This window comes from Myotis davidii, unplaced genomic scaffold (assembly GCF_000327345.1).
Source record: "Myotis davidii unplaced genomic scaffold, ASM32734v1 scaffold169, whole genome shotgun sequence".
Lineage (NCBI taxonomy): Eukaryota > Metazoa > Chordata > Mammalia > Chiroptera > Vespertilionidae > Myotis > Myotis davidii.
The window spans coordinates 309,028-335,095 of record NW_006383005.1 but is presented as its reverse complement, the minus strand read 5'-3'; the positions used below and the strand labels follow the sequence as shown (position 1 = coordinate 335,095).

At 42.8% G+C, this 26,068-nt stretch overlaps 1 protein-coding gene across 1 annotated transcript in view; it reads right to left on the bottom strand.

The window, feature by feature from the left end:
* Positions 1–26,063, bottom strand: part of MAP6 (microtubule associated protein 6) — a gene marked incomplete at its 5' end in the record, with an annotated part of 76,995 nt that extends 50,932 nt beyond the window's left edge. Inside the window, one exon of the mRNA XM_006777966.2 lies at positions 25,975–26,063. Within this exon, the coding sequence (XP_006778029.1) occupies positions 25,975–26,063 (89 nt within the window). The remainder of the gene's footprint in view (positions 1–25,974) is intronic.
* Between the last annotated feature and the right edge of the window lie 5 nt (positions 26,064–26,068).

Genomic DNA, 26,068 nt, shown 5'->3' with positions numbered 1-26,068 from the left:
GATGTCCATTCCGTCTTGTAGTTGTATTTTTGAAGTGGTTTTGCGAGGCAGCAATCTCCGGTGTTTACCTATGCCGCCATCTTGGTTTCTCCGAAAACTTTTTTTTTTTTAAGAAAAACTATTTGCTGAATGAATAATATTACACAGGAAGTCTGTAAAAAGTCCTAAGGGCAAACAAATGACAGGATTTACTCTACCTTATGAGAGAGGGGACAGAAATGTAGAAGAGGACATGAGTTGACTTTCGATGACTAAGAAATCACCAAAGATGGGAGGCAGAGGGTTTTTCATGCCCAAAATGGAGACGGCAAATTCCACAAAGACCCCTGACATGTGGCTATGGTCAGGGCCCGGGAGGGTAGAGAACAAGGGGGTGCATGACAGTCAGGGAAGCCCAATGGAGGGGAGCCAGGACTGCATGCAGAGAAGCCCTGACTACATGTTTCCACTCCTCCTGTCAAGAGCTGGGCCAGATAGGCTGCTCAGGACACCGTTTCTGCCTCGGGGCTTCCCACCTGGTTTTGATGGGGGAAAATAAGACATTTTTGGGGGGCTAGCAATCTGAATCTGTGTCGGTAACCTAATGTACATTCTTGATAACCTATAATTAAGTCACTGCCCCTTTCTCCACAATCTGGTCTTACAAGATCGGTTTACCTAAATACATTTTACAAAGGCCATAAACCATGAACAATTCACAACCCCTGGAGGGGATTATCAGCGCTGGTACCAGGCCAGGCCTTTAGGTGTGGTCTCACGGCCCCCATCCCAACACACGGGGCTTTTTGCAAAGCCTGTGAAAGGTCCAGAAGTCCCATCCATATTTGGGGGACAAAGAAACCAAAGGATATAAAGGGAGAGCTTCCTCCATATTGGTTTGCTCATGATTTGGAGAGAAACAGTCTCCTCTGAGTCACTGTACATGCAAAGCATCTGAAAATAAATGGGTTTCTCCTGTATCTCCGAGTACTCTCTGTGTATTTTCTGGTCACCTTGTCAGTTCTGCAACAGTTTCAGTAGAAGGGACATTGAGGTGCTGGAGCTGGGGACCAACGGCTGGGACCCTGCTCCCTGTCAGGCCGTGTGTCCTTTCCAGCTTTATGAAGCCCTGGGCAGGGGAGTCGTGGGCGGGTGAAGCCGGTCATGGTTGCTGCTGCTCTTCTGTCCTAGAGCCTTCAGAATGCCGTCACTCACCCAGAAATGGGCTCTTCAGACCACAGGGAAGACTTGGACTCTTCAGAGGGACATGTATTGATGAAGAGATACACTGGCACTTCAAAAGTCCCCCTTTTCTTTTAATGAGGGTTTAGGGGCTATTAAAACTCTATTTGTCATCTTGTAGCTATAAAGAGATGCCCTTTTATTATTCTTTCACTGAGCTTTCTCACACCAAACTACTAATGAGGTAATTACCAACATAATAATTACTGCATGATCACTAGGCGAGTGGGAAAGAAAATGTGGAGCGAAATCAGCAGCCAGGACGGGGCTGTGTCAGAGATCCGGTGAGAATGATCTCGACGGAGGCCAGTAAACGGAATGTTTTCCACTTCCTAAAAGGAGAGATACATCACCAGGGTTTCTATAAAAGCAATCCGCTGGAACCAGGCTTTTAACCTCCCCCTGAGGATCCAGCATCTTCTTCAAGGCCGTTCGGAGGGAGAGCAAGGGGCTTCTACACTGGAACACAGCCTGCGGGAAACCTCACCCACCCTGCCTCCCGGGAAGCCTTGGCGAGGGACCGAATACACGGAGCCTCATTTTACTGAAGTAAAATGGGGGAAATGTGCCTTGTAGGTCTTCCGGGAGGATTAAAACCATCAACGCCAAGGGCAAAGAGTGGTGCTTCCTCTGAGTCACTCCCCTTGACGCCTTCAATCCCTACCAGGTGGGAAAGTGTCTGTGTGCCAAAAGCCCGGTTAGGAAAGGCCAGAGGACTTAGCAATTATTCAATAATTCTTACCCATATGTTTTCCCTTGAAAGTGCCAAAATGACTTTCGGTTAGCCTGTCAGTGCCTATTTTTAAAAACTGAGGTAAAAATAGGAACCCATGGGGATAAACATGGAGTTTGTAATCACACAGCTGCGTCCGAGGCCCCGCTGACGCTGAGCGGAGCGCTGGCAGGATGAGGACGAGGCTGCTCGGTGCCTCCTTCCAGAGGCTGTGGGGGCAACTGTAGCCTTCCTCCCCGGGCGGCTGGCCTCGGACAGGACAGCGGAGCAGCGGGAGGCAGGGCTTCGGGGTGGATCTCTCCGCTGCCCATGCGTTTCATACCTGGCTCGGCTAATGCTACCTGCGGCAGGCAACCCAAACATAACTCCTGATGAAGGAGCAGACATGCATACCAATAAGAGCCTGAAGCATGGTGAAGGCTCCGCTTTAGGAAGTACAGAAAGATCTCTTTACACATGGTGAGTATTTTACCCTTTGGAGTCTGACTGTGCCCAGTAATGACTTCTCTCGGCTGCTCTCCAGCTGCAGTGGGAGTGAGGGGCTTGTTAAAGGCAGACTCCTGGGCCCCAGCCTCAGAGTCTGGTTCTGGGTCCCAGAACTGCACTTTAAACCAGCACTCATGCGGTTCTGATGCAGGCCCATGAATTGTGTCCTAGGAGACAAGCACGGAGGGATTTGCTTGATCTGCACGACAACTCTGGGATATAAACAGAATAAATATTGCTCAGAGGGTTTCAGTCATTGGCCCACGGTGGGCAACTTGCCAGCCAGTGGAGGAAGGAAGCTGGGACTCCCTCTCCTTACCCCGCCCCGCTGAAAAGCCATTTCTTCCATTAAGTCTTTGTCAGAACAAGTATTAAAATGATCTCTTCCTCTTAGCACCCAAAGTGTGCTTCTTTGTTTGTCCCTTGTAGCTTTCGACCTTCTACGCTGCTAGATTAAGTGCCTGCCTCACCTCTGCATTAATAAGCATCTTTTTATTCTGGTGTTTTGGCATCTGTGGCCTCACTGACCCTGGGGAAACTGACCCCACCCTTACCCCAGGGCTAGCCATTCCTAAAGACAGTAATGGTTTCTTTCACATACAAACCAACCAATCCAATGACCATACACCACCCCCTCTATTGGGCTTTCTATTCTCTTGCCTGGCATCAGACAATTACAGACAGCCCCCAGGCCCCAGAGCCCACTGAGTGTATTCAAACTAGCCAACCCTTAAACTGCTTAGCCTGCCTCACCCATTTCTTCCTGGAAAAGCCACAATAAAGGCCTTCCCCCCACATTTTCTGTCACTCCTTCTGCCTTCTGACCAATCCTGGTGCTTCCCCAGGTGGCCCTGCTTGGCATGGGGTGACCTGTCCCTTCCTCTTGAGAATAAGTGTCCTTTCAGTGGCAGTGGACCTGACCTGTTGGCTTCCCATACCAGATAACAAAGCCTACATTACAGAGCAGCCTCCGCTACTACACCAGAAACAAACTGAAGACAAGCCCGTTCTCCCTCTGAACAGTTATTAGATGAACTCAGTGTCTTGTTTCCTTGTGGGTGTTCAAAAATATTGGTTGAATTTAAAAAGTTAGTCAAGAAACTTAAAGCCTTCTATCAATAACTGTGTTCACTTTGGGGGGAGGGGGTAGAATTTTGAGTTGATTTTTAAGCTGCTCCCAAGCTTATGTTGTTTTCTCAAGCAAAGGTGTAAAAGTGGATGGTGGACCATATGAGTGGTTGGGTGATCACAGGCTCCCTTCAATCATGCAAGGAAAGTAGTTACTGATGCTGAGTGGAAAATGACACAGTTCCTCCTCTCTAGTTTGCCATAAGAACAGACAGTAGTCACTCATAAACAAACATTTAAAAGGACAGAAATATTTAAAAGGGCAGAAACACATCCAATAAAATAAACTCAGCTATTTATAGTGCCTTGAATGAGTGAACTTTACAATACTTTTAAATGATGAGATGTGAAATATGTGAGCAAGCAAAACAGAAGGATGGAGTTGCTGGCTGCTTGGTGAGAGAGAAGAGAGCACTGGACCAGGAGTCCAAAAATATTCAGATTCAATTCCCTGCTCTGAAGCCCACCTCTGTGTGTCACTCATAGGCAAATCACAAATGCAGCTGTCAGCCTCAGCTGTCACATCTGTAAAATTCAAGGTCAAGACAGATTACTTCTCAAACTCCCTCGGGTCACCAAACTGCCACTGGATTTAAGGCTTTGAAATGGGAAAGAGGAAAGAAGAGAAGAGAAGAGAAGAGAAGAGAAGGAAGGAGGGAAGGGCGGGAGGGAAGAAATGACATTCATTATGATGTTTTGAATTAATAGTGAAAAGTTGGAAGCAAGTAAAATGTCCGATAATAGGAGAATGGTTAAATAAAATGTGCTACATCCATGTGTTGGAACAATAAGCAATAATTTAACTGATGTAAATAAGGGGTTTATAGTGCCTTGAGAAAAATTAAAATACACTAAGGAGGCCCTTATTAAGCCCTCATCCGCTGCAGCTCCCTCCCACATCCCGGCTAGCCCTGTTACAGCTCAAGATCATGCAGAACTGGTGAACTGATCAGAAAAAGAACTGGAGTAAACAGTGACTGCATCTGAGAAACGCTGATTGAAATGGCATCTTGGTCTCCCCAACAGGTTTGCACATTTTGGCTGGTGATTCTCACTTTCCCCTCGAGCACGACTGGTCACTTAAGGATGCAGCACCTGCCATTGGGGCATAAGTGTTCTGGGGGCAACAGGAACAATAAGGCCTCTGGTTGCACGAGTAAAACGGAGAAATGATCCAGATCTATGCGTCTTACCCCATTATGTCACATTCTAGGGTCAACAGCATTTCAAATCCCAATGCTCTGTCAAGAAATATCTAAGCAAAACAATCCCTCATTCTTTTCTCCCTATTGGAAGCATGTTTTCTTTAGGCACCGGTCTTACCAATGTTGCTTAAATACCCAAGAAATACCAATTCAAACGCTGGTGAAACGACTGAAATGGGCACTGCTAGCTGAGATGGCACACAAGGTTTACTCAGGAATATCAGCTTTGGATCAATCTGTCTCGTTGGCCTCAGTTACTCATTTTTAAAAATATATTCTTATTTATTTCAGAGAGGAAGAGAGAGGGAGAGAGAGATAGAACATCAATGATGAGAATCATTGATCAGCTGCGTCCTGCATGCCCCGCACTGGGGGTTGAGCCGGCAGCCCCGGCACGTGCCCTGACCCAGAATCAAACCATGACCTCCTGGTTCATAGGTCAATGCTCAACCACTGAGCTATACCGGCCAGGCTCAGTTACTCATTTTCAATCAGGCAGATTCAGGATGCAAATGCAGGGGGCATGTCACACAAAATCCCATGTTTTTCTCAAAACTAAATGCCTTACTCAAAAGAACTTTGTAGAAAGTGGAATGAATACAGTACTGGCAATGCATGATGTCAGCCATATAACAATACGTATAGCAAAAAAGATGAATTAACACCAAAATTAAAGCATCTTCTTATGAGTGGTGGGATCTGAGGTGACTAAAATCTTCATTATCTATGTTTCTACTAAATTGTACTTTTTTAAAAAACTGAATTTCCTTTAAAGGAGGGAGGGAGAGAGGGAAGGGGGAAGGGAGGGAGAAAGACAGAAATGCTACAGTGCTGTTCAAATGGCCTCAAGTGGTCCTTGTGGGCGCAGCTGTGCGAGTCAGTGTTTTCTGGAGGTTTCCTCTGAGTGCCTGGACGGTAGGCTGGATGTGCTCATGCCCATCCTTGCTTTCACAGATGACTGCCTCGCACTCCATTAAACACACACCAGTCTGTCACTTTTGGTTCCACTTGATTTCCATTCTCCCTTCTGGCTGGTAGCCATGGAGTCCTCTTGGCAACCTCCATACTGGTTCCCATGGATACCCCTGACTCCCAGACAGGCAGCAGCTCTGAGCAGATGGTCACCAGCACTGGTCAGGGAACAGGCTGAGAGGACCTCTGAGTTATCCATCACCCTGCATCCTTCTGTTCACCCCTTCCCCAACACATCACACAAACACACACACACCCTTTCCTAGATCCTGCCCTTGACAAGGGACTAATAGCCTTTCAAATATCACAAATATGACATCAATGGCTTATCTTTATTGAGCACCTCTTGGAGACAATAACTTGTGAAGCGCTTTGCATACAAAGGGAAAGAAGTGATTTACCAGGCCAGTTTAAGGAGTTCAGTTTTTCTGACCCAACTCAAACATGACTGCTTGGGCCAAGTTTTGGGGGGATTCGTGTGGACAGTTGGTGTGCATGTGAATAGCCTCAGAAGCATCCTGAAAATTCAGGTTCCTGGGTTTGACTTTAAAAATTCAGATTCAGAAAGTCTGGGGTAGGACCCAGGAATCTGGATGGGGCCCAGGAATCCACACTGTAAGCAAGCACTCCATGTGACTCCAAGGCAGGTGGTCTAGAGTCCGCCTGAGAGAAAACCTTCCCTAGCTCAGGTATTCTCAGACTTTACAGTGCTCCTGGGTCTTGTTAAGGTGCAGCCTGATTTAGTGTGCCCAGGCTAGTACCTGAGATGCTGTACTTCTGATTAGCTCCCAGGTGAGGCTGATGCTGTAGGTCTGTGGACCACACATTTTGAGTAACAAGAACCTAGATCAGTGGTTCTCAACCTTGGCTGCACATTAGAATCACCTGGGAATCTTTTAAGATCCTGATTTCTGGGCTTCATGCCCTGGAAATTCTGTTTCTTTGTTACTAATGTTGTGGCCCCACCCCATAACAAAGAAACAGAATTTCCGGAGGATGAGGCCCAGAAATCAGGATTTTAAAAAGATTCCCAGGTGATTCTAATGTGCAGCCAAAGTTGAGAACCACTAACCTAGATGGTCAGCCAAAAGCCCAGTTAGGTAAGCCAAAGGGCTTAGCAATTATTCAACAGTTTGATTCAGAGAGAGCGCAGAACAGTCTCCACTTCCTGCCAGTAAACTCCATAAGCCGAACCATACCCAACACATCCACTGTGCCCACAGTGCCCACATGTCTAGTCGTATCCCTGCCATTCCCCGGCAGGAAGTCTATACCAAGGCCTCTTACATTACCCCTGTTTCCTGTGCTTCGTTTCTCACACCTCAAGCCTTTGTACATGCTGTTTGGGGCATCTGGAATGCATGACCCTTACCTCTCGACCTCCATTTCCTGGAACCTCGCTGACTACACCGCAGCATCATGGCATGCCCTGTCCATACATCACCAGCAACCAATCAGAAGAGATAACCAAAAAAATCTCATTCATAACAGCAACAAAATCTATTGGGGGCAGTGGGGGTGGGTTGGGAGAAAAGAGACCTTTTTGAAAGATATAAACAAAGACCTGAGTAATGGAATGACATAGCTTGTTTATACAATGAAAGATTCAATATTATAAAGATATCAATTTTCTGATTAATCCATTACTTTAACCCAAGCCAATTCAAAATCTCAATAATAATTTTTGTGGCAGCTGCAAATTCAGCCCAAACTAAATATGGAAGGGTAAATGTCTAAGAAAGACCAAGACAATTCTAAAAAAGAATCACCAAAGAGGAGCCTGCCCTGTTAAAAATCAAAACCTAATACAAGGCCGTAACAATTAGGTTTCCATGGTATTCGTTAGGAATAGACAGCAGGCCAGTGCAACAAAATAGAGAGCCCGTAAACAGATCCACACAAAAGAGGGAACTTGCTATAAGACAGAGGGAGCTTTTTAAATCAGGGGACAAGAATGACCTGTCAAACAATTGGATGTGGGACCATTGGCTTTCTACATAGAACATGAAAACGCATCCCTATTTCACACTATGCATAAAAATGAATTCCTGGTTTATAAACCTAAATGTGAAAAAATAAACCTTGTAACCATCAGAAGAATATATATTTAAAAAAAGTGTCTACCACGTCGGGATAGTAAAGTATTTCTTAAATTGGGAATAAAAAATCATAAGCCATAAAGGCAAGGACTAAACACACTGAATATACTAAAATAAGAAATTGCTGTGTGACAAAAGACACTATAAACAAAGGTAAAAGACAAGCCACAAGATGAAAAGATTAGTAATCAGAATCAATGTAGCTCAATAAAAAAGATATCACCCTAATACAAGCATGTCAAACTCAAAGGCTAACACGGGCCAAATAAACGAGGCATGCGGCCTGCGGGCCGGAGTGTGACATGCTTGCCCTAATAGGACCATAGGCATAGCGTCCAAATATGCAATCCACAGAAGAGGAATGCAAAATGTCAATAAACACATGAAAACCTTAATTTCACTGAAAATCGGGGAAATAAGAATTTAAAAATATATCATTACCACACTATGAAACATAGAAAATTATAACTGACATTGTAAGAAAAAAGGATACTTTTATACACTACTAGTTGAAGTATACTAGTAAATGAGTCAGTCAGTAAAAAGAAAAATGTTCCAATATCCAGTGAAATGTGAATAAGTCAAGATCCAACAATCTCACTCTTAATGCTTGAGCCTATTTATTTATAAGACATGTATATGGATATTCACTGTTGCATTACTTGTGATAGTTACAAATTAGGAAACCCTAAATATAAACAAAGATAATTATGTGACATATTCATATATTGGTAGATTATACAATGAAAAGGAGGCACTGTATACGAATGGGGGTTTATGTATGCCTGTTTGTATTTTTCCAAGATGTATAATGTTGAGTCCTGGCTGGGTGGCTCAGTTGGTTAGAGTGTCATCCCATACTCCAAAACGGTTGCAGGTTTGCTACCCAGTCGGGCTGCCTATGGGAGGCAACTGATTGATGTTTCTCTGTCACATCAGTGTTTCTCTCTCTCTCCCCACTCCGTCCCCTCTTCCTCTTCCTCTCAAATCAATAAACACATCCTCAGGTGAGGGTAAGAAATAAAAAAGATATAATGTCAAGTGACAAAAAGTCACAGAATGCTACATACACAGCAATGCCTTATGTAGCTTATGGATAAAGAGGTATGCACACCAACATTATGACAACCTCCTGTGGGGTAGAGGGAGGAGCAGAATGGGTCTGGGCCAGGTGGGCAAAAGGAACTTTACTGTGGGACAGGGGAAATGTTTTAGCACAAAAAAGACCAGAAGAAAATGTAATAAAATTTTAAATTAAGAATATGGATGTTATGCTATTCTTTGTAGAATATTTTTTAAAGTTCTAAAAAAACGGGGGGAAAAAAGAAAAGTGCTTTGAAGATTTCTCAGACAAGGTACCACCAGATACTTAGACGAGAGCGGAGGCAGTATCAAATGGATAAAACGGACTCCTTGGCCATGAACTCCCTCTTCAATGCTCACGCTCCCTCTTCTATCTACCCTGTGTTATCTGCAGCAACCTGAAATACACACGATCTTTGGCATCACGCACTGTGGTTTCTATGGGGATCCTGGAGTGTGGTTGAGTGAGAGGGGCCTGGGCCGAAGCCCTAGTGATAGGTGAGGAAAATGAAGCCAGAAGGAAAGCTTGTCCAGGGTCACACAGGAGATGGAGCAGATATCACGGCTCATCTCTGTCCTTCTGGTCTTAGCTCAAATGCTACTGGTTTGTTTGTTTGTATAGAAATTATTTTTATTTAACAAATGATTTCTAACAAAATTTCAAGACTACATATTTTTTTCTGGGTTGTTTTTCACAAGTGTCCGTTATTTAAGAATTTCCCTTTGAGCTCTGCATCAAGCTGGGATGGCATCATATGCATCTAAATGTTCACATTTTGAATTTGGTTGGAATTAGTTCCCGAAAATCATCCTCCTCTAGGTAGGCAGGAATTGAATAAATGAAAGCACATGTGTTCTTTTCTTTTTTCAGTATTAGTATTTTTTATTGAGCTTTTTAGGGTCTATGTTTTCCTAATTGTATATTGACCATCCTCTTTAAGATGTTACTACATCATCCTAATGATACCATTCAATAATCAGGCCACAAGGCTGGGTATAGGATATGCTAACGGATGATCATATTATACATATCGGATAGATAGCAGACTTGTTTTTGTTCTTTTTTTAATCCTCACCTGAGGCTATGTTTCTTTTAATTTTGGAGAAAGAAACATCAGTGTGAAAGAACAGCATCGATCGGTCGCCTCCTGTATGCATTCGATCAGGGATCGAACTTGCAACCTAGGTATGGGTCCTGACCAGGAATCAAACCTGAAACTTTTTGGTGTAAGGGATGACACTCCAACCAACTGAGCCACCCACCAGGGCAGGGCTGCAGACTCTACTTTTACTATGATTATTTTTCCTTTGGGGACACATTTCTCAAGTTCCAAAGCAGATAGGTCACCATGGTGTTACCTCTGTTTCTCTCACTAGCTCCTGGTCAGACATATGTGCTAGGTGCCAATAACCAGGAAACAGTCAAATATTTCCACGATGCTGATGGGTGTGAATTAGCTGAAAACATTACTTATCTGGGTAAGTTGATACTCTTTTAACAGAAAGTTTGTGGCTAGATACTTCCACCATTACCGCCCGAGAGAATGGGGGTCAGGGCAGTTCTTTCCCAAAGTCTGTGTCTATCTATACCCTGAAGACTATAGCATTTTCCCCTTTGTGATCTGTCCCATCTCCCTCAAATCTCCTGTGTCCCACAACCAAACATATATTCTTTCAAGCCAAACACAGAATAAATTACTTGATTATAGTATATATAGAGTATTTAAGGTATAAATTGTTTTTTAAAAATCTATGTATGTAGTCTCACCATATGACATACAGCTTACTTATTAGATTCCTAACTAGCTAGAGCTCTAGGTCTCACTAAGCTTTTGCGATCTGAAGTCTTTAGTGCTGATTCTTGGGGTTTTCACTCCCTTTGTCTTTTTTCTGGTTTGAGGTCCACTTTAATTCCAGCTTACTGTATTTTTCCATGTAGTATAAGATGCGCTGCACCTCCCCGCCCCCGCCTCCTCCCCCCACTTTGCCAACCCAAAATTAATGAATCAATATTTTAAACATATTGCTGGATTTTCCTCTTAAGGCCTTCTCCTTTTTTGGCATCTTTAGGTGTTGTTCTTCCTGTTTTCTCCACTGTCTGATCACTCAGTGGGAGGAAGTACAGATTCTCTCTCTGCAGCTCTATTTCCATGCTCTTTTGCATAGCTGATTACATTCAGTTTGAATTTTACAGAGTAAGACAATTGCTTACCAGTATTTATCTTTGACATCTTTATGGGCTCAGAATGCTCCGGTCAGGTCACACTCTCCACCTCCATCTCCACTTCCAATTACGGCATCAGCTGACGTCAGTAACAATAAGGCTCGTGATTGGAGGAAGCCTGTTTGACAAGGTGTGGGCAGCTACGCACCTGCAAAGCTCCCTCCTGGACTGACTTCTGTGTATAAGACACCCCTCGATTTTCAGTCTAACAATTTTAGAAAAAAGTAGCATCTTATATATGGAAAAATACGGTAATTCCTCCCACCCACTGAATCTCTTTCAGTGGTTTTCTCAGTGTCTGGCCATTTTGTTTTCTCTTCACCTGTTGTCAATCTACAGCCTCTTGGATCATTTAGCTCATTTTGTGTTTTCCTAAAATGGCTCCACTAATCTTCATATTTCCCCGTTCTTGGTCTCTCATTTCTCTACTACATTTTCTTTGTGGTAAATGCCCTTCTTCTCCCTGCTAGAGTCCCTGTTGGCCTTTATTTGATTCTCTACATCGATGTCAAATGCCACTTCTTCAGAGGAGAGCTCCAACTCCTGGTCTAGGTTAGGCTTGTCAGCTCCCATTAAAGGCTCTGTTAGCACCTTGTACTTTCCCTGCCTAAAATTCATCACAACTGTATTTAATAACGAGCCACTGGCATGCATGTAACACCGTATCTATCATTACACTGCTCACTCCACAATGAACTTTGCCTTGTTCATAGCTGTAATCCAAGAACTTAGTTCACAGCCTGTTCTGGGTGACTGCTCTCCTGGTACCTAAACTGGTATGCATTTGGATTCCATGCTCATTTATTAGTATTAATATTTATAATTACAACTGCAAGGGCATTAATGTTAATAAAGCATTTTCACATCCACACAACCTATGATATATACATATATATATATATATATATATACACACACACACACACACATATATATCCCCATTATGGAAAAGAACAGTGTCTGACACATGTATGTGTCATTATATACACACACACACACACACATATATTTCCCCATTTTCTGGAAAAGGAAGTTGAAGCTCAGAGACTTGAAATAACTTTACCAAGGTTATATAAAGAAAAAGGCTGGGATTTGAACTGAGGTTTATCTGATGCCAAGATGTTTGGTTGACCCACTGCACCATGGCTACCAGATCAGTGCCTGTGATTACTAATTTCTCTTTGGTTCTTCACTTTTTCTTCAGAATCCTTCCCTCTTCTACCACCCCCAACCCTGAAGACCTTTCTTGGTTAAAAGCATACATGCTTCTGCTGCTGCATCATCTTCTCCTACTTCCTCCTCTTTTTCCTCCATCATCATCATCATCATCGCCATCATCTTTCATCATCACATTTATCCTTATTATTGAAGTAGGAATGGACACAGAGTAAATCAGGATCTCCCAAACACAGACTTTACCGTCATATCCCCAGAGCTTAACTCAGTGTCTTCATAGGAAGTACTCAACAAATACAGGGTGTCCCCCCCAAAAATCACAGGGTACACACTTTAACAGCCGATAGTTCCATTTTGAAAATGAAAGGTATTTTAATAAACACTGCCTTTATAAATTATTCATAGTGTGTGTGTACATTTTGGGGGACACCCTATAAAGACTGAATTGAATTGAATTAAAATTGTTCATTCACAAAGTAATACTCTGTACTAAAATCCTTCCATTTAGATAGAGATGAAAGAAGCACTTATAAAGTATCTCCTTCTCACAAATGGCTTAGGACTTTTATGATGTGTTAAACGCTCCCCCAGAGAATGGTGTTAGATTAGATTCTCAGCAGCTAGAAATACCCAGTCTCTCTCCAGTTCACAGCCAGCCTTTGGCAGACGTTGGAGAAATGCTGGGTCAGGGCTTGTCTGAGGAGTCAGAACAACCCTCTCCTGGTAGAGCTCTCTCCCATGCTTTCCTTAGGTGCTGAATCATAGACAAGTAAAGTATGGCTGCATGCATCTTTTAACACCATGTATTCCTTGTCTTTTTTTTTTAAGCCTTGTTCCAGCTCCAGGAGAAACCCCACACAAAATGGTCATAGCAGCCAGAGACTAACATTATTTCACAATGACGGCTCCTGTACCTTGTATTCTTGGTTGTCATGAGAGATGGGTTGGCTACCCATTATATATGAAGACAAAGAAACTCTCACACATACATCAGTGCCTTGTTGCTTTCAGTTGTCAGGAAACAAGAGAGTGACTATGTCACTTGGGAAGAATAAATGATGTGCTTTAATAAGGCACAGTCAAACCGAGTATTCTCAGGCACTCTATTCAAGAGGTCATTTTCTACTTAAATACAGAGTCTGAAACTTGGTATCACAGTATTCTGTCCTCAGTAACACAGATCAGAGATTGGCAAACTGTGGTCTAGGAGTCAAATCTGCCCCTCTACCTGTTTTTGTTCAGCCATGAGCTGAGAAGTGTTTTGCAGGTAAATATTTGCAATCAATATGATGAAAGGGAATGCTAATTTTAAATTCCATTTCAGCAAATATTATCCCCCTAAAAAATCTATTCTTCTCATCAGTAGACCTATATTACAAAAGATTTGCATTCAATTATTATTATACAGTAATTTCATCAATAAAACTTTTAGGAAATTTGTTCTCTCTTTTATATAATATTTAAGAGCTGACAAAGCCTAACATATGTACTATCTGTCCCTTCACAGAGGGTTTGCTGATCACTGACCTAGGCCTTTCCACACTGTGTCCTGCCATGTCACTCCTCACACTTGGAACACTTGTCATACCTGAGTATCTGTGGCTGCCCCACAGCTCTCCATGTGCCAGCTGTCCATTGGGCCTGGAATATGCCACTCCCTGCCTCCCTGATTGCTTTGCTGACTGAAATAAGACTAATCTTCCAAGGCCTAGCTCAGATGCTACCCTCCTGTCTGAAGTCTTCCCTGACTCTCCAAGTCGACTAAAAATACTCATAGAGAATCTTTTATCTGAACATTTCATGGCTCTTTTCCCAGAAATTCAGAACATGTACACACAGAAGTGCAAAATTACCTCTTTATATTAGCCAAGCAGACCTCAAACCCACTGGGGATAATGACAAGGAGGATAGTGGCTACCTAATGGGTGCTTACTAGGGACTAGGCACTATGCTAAGCACTGTACATACATCATTCATTCATTAGTTCAGTTAATATCTATTAATACCATGCACTAAACCTGGTGCTGGGGGTGCAATGGCAAATAAGACAGGTAAGAGAGTCATAGACTTAATGGAATGTTTAGTTTTTCAACAACTTTGCAAGGTAGGAATTATTGGTTCTATTTTACCAATGAGGAAACAAAATCAAAGAAGATGGGTTAAGTAATTTGCCCAAAGATATATAGTAATAAGTGGTGAGCAGGATTTGAATGCAAAGCTAGACGTCTGAGAGAAGCTGAAATTACTAGTAAGGATTGTTCTCTTAAATGGCCTTCTTTGGTTTTATACCATTTGTAAAGACCTTAAGGAAGGAATATAGAGTTCTTATTTTTTGCCTTCCCAGTGGAAACAACTCCATGCTTTTGACCCAATGCACAGGTACGTCTTCTTCAGGAATGGTCCCTGATTTAGACTGAGTCAAAACCCTCTTTCCTCTACATCCCCGCAGTGCCCTGTGCACCTTTTCTCTCACTAGAGCGGGACTCTTTTAGGACAAGTACCATGTGTAATTCACTTCTGTGTTCCGGGTCCTAGCATAGTACCTGATACAGATGTGATAAATGTTCACTGTATGAACAAATGAAAGACTTCGTTGGTAGCCTACTCTTATAATAATGAAAGTAGCCAGTATTTACTGTGATTGGGTATGCACTGGGTAAAAGCATTATCCCTCTCCCTCTTCATCATGACTCTGTGAAACCACTACTGTGTCATTATCTCAAGGTCACACAGATTTTAAGTTACAGAGAGATGATCCAAACCATTTTAATAGCCACCAAATCCTTCACAGGACACCTCCCAGGACTTATACAACCACCTTTTCCATGAATCTCCACTTCGCCAAACCCTTGTTGTGGCCCTAGAGAGCTCTGGCCCCTGATTTTAACCCTCACCAGGCCCTGCCTGGTAGTTAGATGCTTGCACCCATGTTACCTCCCTCACAAGACGGCAGCTCCTGTGAGCGGAATCATGTGCTCTGCACTCTAACTCCTTTGAGCCCGTAGCTCCAGCCACTGCATGCTCTTTAGACGCTGCGTTGAACTTGGAATAAAAATAATATTAAGCCCACTGCATTGTTATGATGATATTACAATCCAATAAAGCCAGCCTAATGCCATGCTTTTATAGTATAAGCTTCTTTCACAATGGACTAAAAGCCCGAAGGATAGGAAGAATTTAGAAAGAGGATGAGAGGAGGAGGGGAGGAGAGGAAAATGTGAGCAACATCCAGCAGGAGTTCCATGTGGGACCTGTCAAGGCCCAGCTCAGGCTGTCATTGGGCTGTGTCACCTGCTGAGGCGCCCCTGACTTCAATGCGAAACCAGAACTGAGAACCCCCAGGAAAGGGCATCAGGTGTGAGTGAGGAGCAGCGGGCAAGACGCTGGAAGCACCTGAGAGGTTAGGTCCTGGAAAACCCGGAGGCACCGTGCCTGGGTCTTGTGCTGGAGAGGAGGGGGATATATGGAGAATTCAGAATAAGGAGTGGTGAGACCACCTATCCCTCTCCAGTGCAGACACAGGCTGGTGAAGGAGAATGGCCTGGCTTAGGAGAGCTGGAACCACAAAGACATGAAGGGTGGGGTGGGGAGACACACAGTAGCCCTCCCAGGAATGGCATGTCGAACTGAGGGACAGGGAAGGGGTCCATGTGGGCTCACGAGTGAGACACAGCTGGAGCCTGGAATGAAGAGAACCAGGTTTCTGAGCCAGCTCAGCCACTGGCTGGTTATGTGACCTCAGTCCCCAGACCTCCCAGACTCAACTTTAAAGAGAGAGCTGTTTACTTTAAAAGGCCATTATGAAGGCTAAATGGAGAGGAAAAATATGTTAAAGCAATTGGCACAGAGTAAGGACTCCACAGATAAAAATAAGGTTGAAACTTAATTATGTCTCTCTTCTCTCACACATTCTGCCCTTTCGCATTCTGCCATTGTCTATCTTTACAGTTTAATAGAGAACAATTCTTAGGGGCTAAAAAGATTGTACTCTAGGATATGCCACAACGTGGGCCAACTTTTTGAAGTCACTGTACGAAACAGACAGTGACCACAGGGAACAGCACAGTGGAGGAGGCAGTGATTCAGGAAGGCACTTACGGTGGGTTTTGTGGCTAAGAGCCTGGGCCCAATTTTCCCACCATAAGTGGTTACACCAGCTTGGTCCTGCAAAACCCTCTTCATTCAGTTGGAAAACAAATACACAATGACAATGAACTATGCGAGGAGAGAACAGACAGGAGTACACGTGGGGTAGTTCCTGCAGGTATGCACAAGACCAGAGGCAGGGAGGTGGGAAGTGGGACAATGGTGAGGCCTCCGCTCTTGCTCTCAGACACACAGACACCAAAGGTCCATCCTTGATTCTTCTTCTGCCCAGCCCTGATAAGTGGGCACTTGCTGGGCTCTGGCCTTCCCTTCTGCTCACCCTCTTTTCTCTCCAGCCACTCTGACACCTATGGGTCTGACCCTCACTGACAGCTCAGTATCCATATATATCTTTCTGTTCTGCCCTTTCTCCTGAGCATCAAACCTATATCTCCATTCACTTAGTTTTTATTTTGTTTTTTACTTTTTGTTGAAATATAACACACATAGAATGAAGTCCATAAATCTTAATTTAACAATTAACCACCCGGATCAAGTTATAAAACATTTCCAACTTCTCAGAAGATTCCCTCATCTCCTTCTCAGCCAATTGCCCACCCACCCGGGAGACCACCATTCTTTTGATTTCCATCACCATCAACTACTTTTGCCTATTTTTGAAATTCACATAAATGGAATCATTAAGTGAGCTGTAACGGGTTTCTTTCATCATCATGGAGATCTATCCATATTATTGATATTGTAGTATAAGTTTTTTCTTAAAAACTTTTATTGATTTCGGAGAGGAAGGGAGAGGGAGAGAGAGAAGCATCAAAGATGAGAGAGAATCATTGATTGGCTGCCTCCTGCATGCCCCACACTGGAGATCGAGCCCACAACCCAGGCATGTGCCCTGACTGGGAATCAAACCGTGACCTCCTGGTTCATAGGTTGATGCTCAACCACTGAGCCACACTGGCCGGGCAGTGATTTCCTTTTTTATTGCTCTGTAACAGTGGTTGTCAACCTGACACAATTTTGCTACAGACACCCCCAGGGGTGGCTTTTGGCATTGTCTGGAAAAATTTGTTTATTTTTGTCTGGAAATATTTTTGATTGTCACATCTCAGGGTGGGTGTGGTGGGGAATGCTACTGGCATGGCGTGGATAGAGGCCGGGTGCTGCCAAACATCTCACAATGCACAGGACAGCTCCCCCAGACAATGGTGCAAAACGTCAATAGCGCCAAGACTGAGAAACCCTGTATATTACTTCCCTACAGTTGCTGTAACAAATTACCACAGACTAAATGGCTTAGAGCAACGTGCATGCATTGTCTTCTGTAGTTAAGGCGTCTGAAATGGGTCTCACTGGCTAAAATCACGGTTCAACAGAAGCAAGATGTTCCTTTTGAAGGCTCTAGGGGAGAGTCCATTTCCTCCTCTTTTCTAGCTTCTTAGAGGCTCCTGTCAGTCCTTGGCTTACGTGTCCTTTTTGTCATCAAAGCTAATGGCTGGCCACGCCTTTATCACACTGCCTCACTGTGACATTAACCCTTTCACCCATAAAGAGCTCCCTGATTACAGTGGGCTCATGTGGATGATCTGGGATACTCACCCCACCTCAAGATCCTTAACTTCATGGATATATGCAAAGTCCTTTTTGCTTTATAATATAATATATTCACAGGGTCCAGGAATTAGGATGTGGATGGGGGAGGAGAACATTAATCTACCTACCACACCCTGCCATGTGATATTCCACTGTATGAAAATACTGCAATTCATCTATCCTATTGTTGATGGACATTTGGTCTGGTTTTACTTTTTAGCTTTTATTCAAAGCTGCTATATACATTCTTGTACACGTCTTCTGCACGTATTTCTGTTAGGTATACATACTCAGGGGTGCAATTTCTGGGTCATCGGGTAAAACATATGTTTAACTTGGGTAGAGAAAGCTAAAGAGTTTTACAAAGTGATTGTAACAATTTGTACCCTTACCATCAGGGTGGGTTTCTAATTTCACTTTCCACTGAACATCATGAATTTAAGAGACACCTTAAATTCAACTTCTCCAAAACTGTGCTATCTAGCTCAATGAATGATTATTTCCCCTGATATCCAAAGCATGCAGCCTGGGAAGCATCCCAGACTCTTCCTTTCTGCCCATTTTCAATTAGCAACGACATTATTTTATTCTGCACCATCCGTGCTTATTTCCATTCTTTCCTTGCTGGAGGTCTTCATCACCTCAGTCCTTCCTGGATTCCATGCTCCCACTCTAATCCGCTCCAGTCCAACCTGCCCACTGCTGTTGCAGTCACCTTTTCTAAAATCCAAAACCTAATGCTATTCTTCCCTTTGCTTATATGGTAAAGGAGCTGGCCCCAGCCTACTTACCCCGTCTGCCTCTAACCGTTCTATTCTCACTCAATGAGACTTCTAAGTTTTCCTGCACAGAACTGCTTACAATTGCATTTAATGCCCACTCATCTTTGATGATTCAGCCTACTAGTCCCTAAATCAAGTAGATTTAAACCTTCTCTCTTCTGTGCACAAACTTTTTATTGGAGTACCTATTACTTTTCACTGGTCTCTGCTGAATAAACATAAGCCTTCAAGAGCAATGACTGCTTTGTCATACTAGGAATTAGCCTGATATATAGTAGACACTAATCAATACTTATGGGAATGAAACTGAGTTGAGATAATACATGCTAATATGACATGGAGGAAGGGCTGTGCAGGGAAGTAATGGTATCATTTTTGCAGGGCTACTATAGAGATTGCGGGAGAAAATGCATCTAAGGTTTCTAGCAGCCTGCCAGGCACATAGTAGGTACTCAATCAGCTACTATTATTACTTCTAGTGGTGAAAACTAGCATCTTTAGTGAACATCAAGAGAATTTTTAGCTTGCTGGTCAAGGCCAATCTTATAATTTTCTTCAGAAAATAGACAATTACAAGCACATCTGTCTACATTTATACAACTGGCAGTTTGTCAAGCCAAAGCTGCACTGATTATGGAGGGGGCTCTTTAATCCTGGTGAACATTTGTTAGATTATTTTAGTTTTGTGTCTGGAACACTGAGTGATTCTTAGTGATGGTTGATTTAGAACTACCTTTGGCTTGACTCTTTTTTAAGTTCATATATGGATTAGATTCCAATTTATCCTAAGAGAGCAACCAAGACTTGGTTGTGTTATCTCCATTCTTCTTTGTGTGTTAGTCTCAGGCAGCATTATATCTCTGAGAGTTAACTGCACAAGGTCAACCAATGATCTAGCCAGATGCTTTGCACATGGTAATTCCTCAGTAAAAACACCTCACTTTACAAAGTGTTTCCCCATCCTATATTTCCAGTACCCAACTGGCACCATACATATTTATTACAAAATTATTGACTATATCTCCTATGCTGTACTTTACATCCCCATGACAATTTTGCAACTACCCATCTGTGCTTCTCAATCCCTTCACCTTTTTCACCCAGTCCCCCCAATCCCCCTCCCTGTATGCAAACATTTAAAATAATAAATAGCAAACCAAATTCAGCATCATAAAATAGATTTTTATCTAAGGAAGGTTTATTTTAGAAATGCAAAGATGACTCAATATCAGAAAAATCTATTAACAGATTAAAGAGAAAAATCATATGATCACCTCAGTGATGCAGAGAAAGCATTCAATAAAATTCAATGCCATCCCCCTAGTAAACAAGGATAAAGGGTAGTTTCTTAACCTGGTATGAAGCTATCTCATATAAACCTCAGAGCTAACCTAATACTTAACGATAAAATTTGAGAAGCATTCCCATGTCCCAAGACAAAAAATGCTTTTTATCACCTACTATCAAAATTACACCAATGTCCTCACCAGCGCGGCAAAACACACACACACACACACACACACACACACACGCACGCACGCACGCACACACCACAAATATAAATATTAGAGAGGAAGATAATGAATTGGTATTTGCTAAAAACATACATTATCTGCACAGACAACCGAAGAGAATCTACAGACAAAACTAATTGAAGAGTGTGGTAAAGTTGCTGAATACAAGATTAACATACAAAAATTAAATGCACATGAGCATTAACAAATTGAAAAATGTAAAAAAAAAACTCATTACAGTGGAAAATAATTTAAAATAGCATAGATAAAAACAGATGATCGTTTGGCATTAGCTCAGGCTAATGGAGTAAAACAGAGAGCTTGGAAATATATGCAAACATATGTGACCCTTATTGTGAAAGAGAAGATATTAGTGGAGGTATCAGTGGGGAAAATTCGAACTTTTTAAAAGGGTGTTAGGGTATGGGAAAAGAAAAAATTAGCTTCCTTACCTCATTCCATATATAAAGGTAAAATCCAGTTGATTATTAAAGACCTAAATATAGTAACATAACATTTAAATCCTATTGTGTCTGTGCATGCATTTTTTGAGAAAATTACAAAATGTAAGTGAAGGACATAAAAGACTTAACTGGCAAGAATGCCGTGTTTGAAAGTGGGAAAGATCAGTACCATACAGACAGCAAATCTTTCCAAGAAGTGGTTTTCCAAGTCTGAAGTTCACCTGCATCAAAACAACCCAGAGCACTTTTTAAACTGTAGGTTCTCGGGCTCCATTTCAAGCTGCTGAATCCACGGGTCTGGGGAGGAAGCCCTGGAGTCTGCACTTCAGAAAGCTCTCCAAGTGCTTCTTTTGTGGACTAACGTTTCAGGTCCTTTGCCGTAGGGAAGAAGGTCATAACCTGAATTGCCCAGGAGAATCACCTGGGCCAGTTTTTTTTGAAATTCAGGTGCCCGAGCCACACCCCATAACAACTGAATCAGAGTTTTAAACTGGATCAGATTCAACATTTTAAAAGTGCTGCGGTGATTCCAACGGGCAGCCCAGCTGGAGGGCCAGTACCCTGGATGAGAGTGCATCTAGAATCAGGTCTGGAAGGCTTGCTGCCCTTCCTCATTTGAACATTACTCCTAGTGCTAACCTAGTAGGAACTGGACTTTATTTTGATTAAGGAAACACAATTTCCTTCCATAAGGGTTATGACATTCATTTGGTATCCCCAGCATCCTGTCTGATACATAGCAGGGGCTTGGTGGTCATTTTCTGAAATAAATTCAACTAAGTGAAACTGAATGAAGTGAATCAATATGTAGGTAAATAGAATTTTCACCAAATGCCACTGGATTCAACAAGCCTATATGGCACCTAGCACAATGTTATGCTATGAGAGATATAGAGATGAACAAAATATACTTCTTCCCTTCAATTGTTCATGATCTGGTGGGGGAGGCAGAAACAGGCAAAAGTATTTTACAATTGAGCAGACAATGAGAAGTGTACAGAATATTAAAAAGGGAATAAAAGAAAATTTGGTTCTGAATGACAGAATCTGGAAGGCATCATTGAAGAGTGGCCTTGAAGTATACCCAGGAAGAAATTTGGAAAATGGGCAGTTGCGCTATAGGCATAGGGAATTCTGCACAGCGTAAGCCTAGTCAGGCGGGCCTTTCTCTAACCTTAATGGAAGACTGAAGGGCAGATATTAAAGGCTTCCTTTCTTTCTGATTTCCTTGTGACCACTCTCATTTTAAGTATTTTGCCTCTGGTTTATTAAATCTACCTCCTGGTGCCTCAGCTGATTTCTTCCAGGAAAAGTTTTCATTAGCATTTCTATGGGGAGCACCTGCTACCCCATCTATCCCTATTAACTGAAGGCTAGGGCAATTGGTTGCTAAGAGGGGAATTTTAATCCCCTCCTCTGACTCATCTATTTTCTAATTTAGAATGCTAGGTCTAAAATCACAAATGGCCAGTGAAATCCATCCTTAACATTAAAAATGATAAAAGACATGCTTCTCAATTTTACATCTTTAACATTAAAAATGATAACAAACGAATGCTTCTAAATTTTATATCATCTATGTAAAATGAATGTATTAAAAATCAATCAACTTCATGATTGTGAATAATTCTAAAGGTACCTTAGATACAATTTGAATGCAAAAAAATCTCAGGCTAATGTGGGTAGGTTATGAATTAGATGAACTGTTAAATAGGGAAGGTTTCTCAAAACCACAGCATCAAAGGACATTTGATATTATCTACTGAATGTATATTGCAGGGTAAAACTAATTAATATGTATGACTCTAGATGCTGAATGTATATTTTGTATTATATACCAACATATTAAGCTGATGGATTATGTGTTCTTTATTTAAGCAAACTGCTCCCATTGATGTCATGTGACAGATGTCCTTTGTAAAGCCCATGAGATAAGCCAGTCACCATGGTGTAAACCACCATGATATATGTAGAGTGGCAGAAGAAAAGGGTTTGTAAATCAAATAATCATTGAAATGGAGCCCAACTTGGTTTATAAGGCAAGGTAAGCCTCCTTTACAGCATACACAGGGCATATTTAAATTCAGCAGATATTCAGCATCATACCAAAGCAAAGAATGTGAGACAATTGGGAAGGAAAATCAATGTTCCAGATAAGCCTACCATTTCCAGGCATTTTTTCTTTATAGTATATTTCATTAATTGATTATCTGATTTTTCATATCTACTTTCGCCCAAAGTGCATTTCCCTATTATTGGTTTATTTTTCTTCTGGAGCAAAAAATACTATTAAATTTCACATCAAATTTGTCATGCAGTTAAATTGTTCCTTAGAGAAACTGATGTCTCTCATCAACACTCATTCTGATTCAAAACCATTCTGATTAACCAGCAAAATGGAAATGCTGCCCAGAATCATATGCATAATTAAATTTTACAGAAGATCCAAATTAGAAAAAAACATTTTTGAGGTGCTCAGATTTTTTTTTTTGATAGCCATCAAGAATAAGCATTCTCTCATAACCAAGGGACACAAGACACTGGAGGGGAGGGGATGGGTGAGGGCATGTGCTGGGGGGTAGGGGAGGCCGGGGGAAGGTCAATGGGGGTGAAAGAAAAGGAGACATATGTACTACTATGTAATACTTTAAACAATAAGATAAAATTTAAAAAAATAAGCATTCTCACCAGCTATAAGAGTATAGCCTTCTGCTATTCAATCCAATCACTTGCAGTATGTGTATAATTCTAATTGTAAAGCATGACATGCTTACTGTACATTTAAGATTTTTTTTTGCGGGGGGGGGGAGGCTATACAGCACATAGGTACAAGCCAAAATATTTACAGTGAGTTGTATCTGAAGGGTGGGTCATTCCCTGACTGTCTGGCCAATCATCCATGGACAAAGAAAGCCCCACCAACTTGGAAATATGAAGTGAGTGGGATCACCCAAGGAGATTTGAGAATCTGGAATCTCTCTTGATTGGCATTGACTCTATGGAAGTGAGGAGAGATAGCTCCTGCCTGGTGGGTGTTAAAGTTCCACCTGCCACAGGGTCATTGAATGGGAGTAGGAAGGTAAAGAGGCCAGACCAGGAATCTGAGATCTTGGGCCACCTTTAGGGCTCTCAGGGAGTGAAGTGGGGCCTATAAATGAGAAAGCCATGGCAGAATCACCAGCTACACCTTGGCTTTGTTTTTTATGCCCCTTTCTTTTCTTGTTGATGCTCTCTTGGTAGCAGCACAAAGATATTGTGAAAATGTTACCTCCTGGTGACTCTGAATCAAGGAAAAGGATACGTGTCCTTGCATGACCCAGAGCTTTAGAGGGAAGCGGCATGCTCCTCAGGGACCAGTGTGGTCAAGATAACAATAAACCCAGAGAATACTGTCAAGTGGGAGGTGGAATGCAGGAAGATGGAGTAGTGGCCAACAGAGTGGCTGCCTCTTCTCAGTGGAAAATGCTTTCCAGAGTTAAAACCAGGAGAGGGGTTGATTTTGTCTTAACAGAGAGGATGTTAACTGTGCTAGTCTTTCCTCGGCATGTAAAGAAGTGTTTGTTATGTTCACTGGAGAAAGACCTGTCTGACATGAGGCTGCACATAGGGTCTTGGCAAAAGACACTACTTCTGCAGTCCTCCTGGCCACACCCTCTGGCCAGCAGGAGGCAACTGGCTGTGGCATTGATGAAGGACCCCACAAGCCACATTTTTGATACCTTTCATTCAATTATCCATCATGCACATCTGCTTCCCCAGAGACCTCCATGCCCATGTTACATGTTCAGAGTCAACTGTGATCTGCTAGCTGGTTGATTCAGGTTGAAAAATAAGGGCAGGACTAAAAGCAAAGCATTCAAAAATACATATTGGATGCATGAAGGATGACAAAGCAGGCTGGAAGGGCTGGGACTACAGCAAAGCAAGAATTCTAGAAGAATGGGAAGAGAGAGAGGTTATGCCCTTGCTTGAAAGCATTCATTTACAGGGCATTCAACTGTGTTTAAAAAAGGGGGGGGGGCGTTCTTGGTGGTAAGAGAATGGGAAACACATCTGGAGAACATAGACAGGAGAGAGAAGAGAAGGCTGAGTAGGACATAGCTACAAAGTGAAAATCAAAATAATGAAGCATCCTGCAGAAGGCTGGAAGAGGACCAAAATGTACTAATCATCTACTACGTGCCAGGCACTGTAACCTTTTGCATTTGGCATTTTTCACTTAGCATATGTTTGTGGGGTTTTTTTTTAATTTTAGCATATGTTTTTGAGGTTTAGCCACACTGTAGAATGTATCAGAGGTTTGTTTCTTTTTATTGCTGATTAGAATTCTATTTTATGGATAGAGGATCATATAATTTTAAACTTATCAGAACCCTGGTAGTGCACTGGATTTAGCATCAAAGAGGCTCAGTTGGGGCCCTTTCAAGTATTGTGGCCTTAGGCCCTCCCCCCAATCATCTCATTTAAGCCTCACAATGTCTAGCATAGTGCCTGGCACAGAGTAGGTGCTCAAAAATAAGTTGGATATTAAATTAATAAATGAGCGAGTACTTCCCAACCTCTCAATCATATCCGATAAGAGCCTGAGGCCCAGACAGGTTAAGAAACGTGCCCAGTGTGCCACAGCCAGTAAGAAACCTAAGGAGTCTGGCTTCAAAGCCCAGGGGTAGAAGGAGGAGGGTAGGCTATAAGGATTTTTGAAGGGATCCAGAAAAGGGTGTGGTGTTTGGGTACCTCCCGGGGACTGAGAGAGGGGAAGGAAGAATCAAAAGCCAAGGGAATTGGGCTAGGGAAGAGGGTTATTGGTCACGGGGAAAGAATTCTTCTGGAAGAATGGGGCCCTGGGGGAAGGCATGAAGGCTGGTGGGTGGCGACTGAGCCAGCTAGGGGCCGCATCTAGACTAGTGCAGTGGGTAAGCTGGGTGGGGCGGAATGAAAGCACAGCCTTCAAAAAAATTGCAAAGGGTCTTTGTGGGGCAGGGAGGGACCCGAGGTAGGGCGGGATGGGGAAGACACAGAAGAAAGTGCCGAAAGGAATCAGCCACGGGAGGGTGCCTGGGAAGGGTCGGGGAGAGTGTGGTCTGGGTTGGGAGGGGAGGCTGAATGTGAGGCCTGCGAGGTGGAGAATGAGTCCTGGGTAGATGGTCAGGGTGACCAGCCCCGTCGCAGGAGCCGTGTCCGGCATCTCACCTGTAGGAGCTGCCCACGGCACTCGCCACCTCCTCGCGGATCTGCCTGTTGAGGGCGTCAGCTGCCGCACGCCCCTTGCCACCCTCGGGGCCCG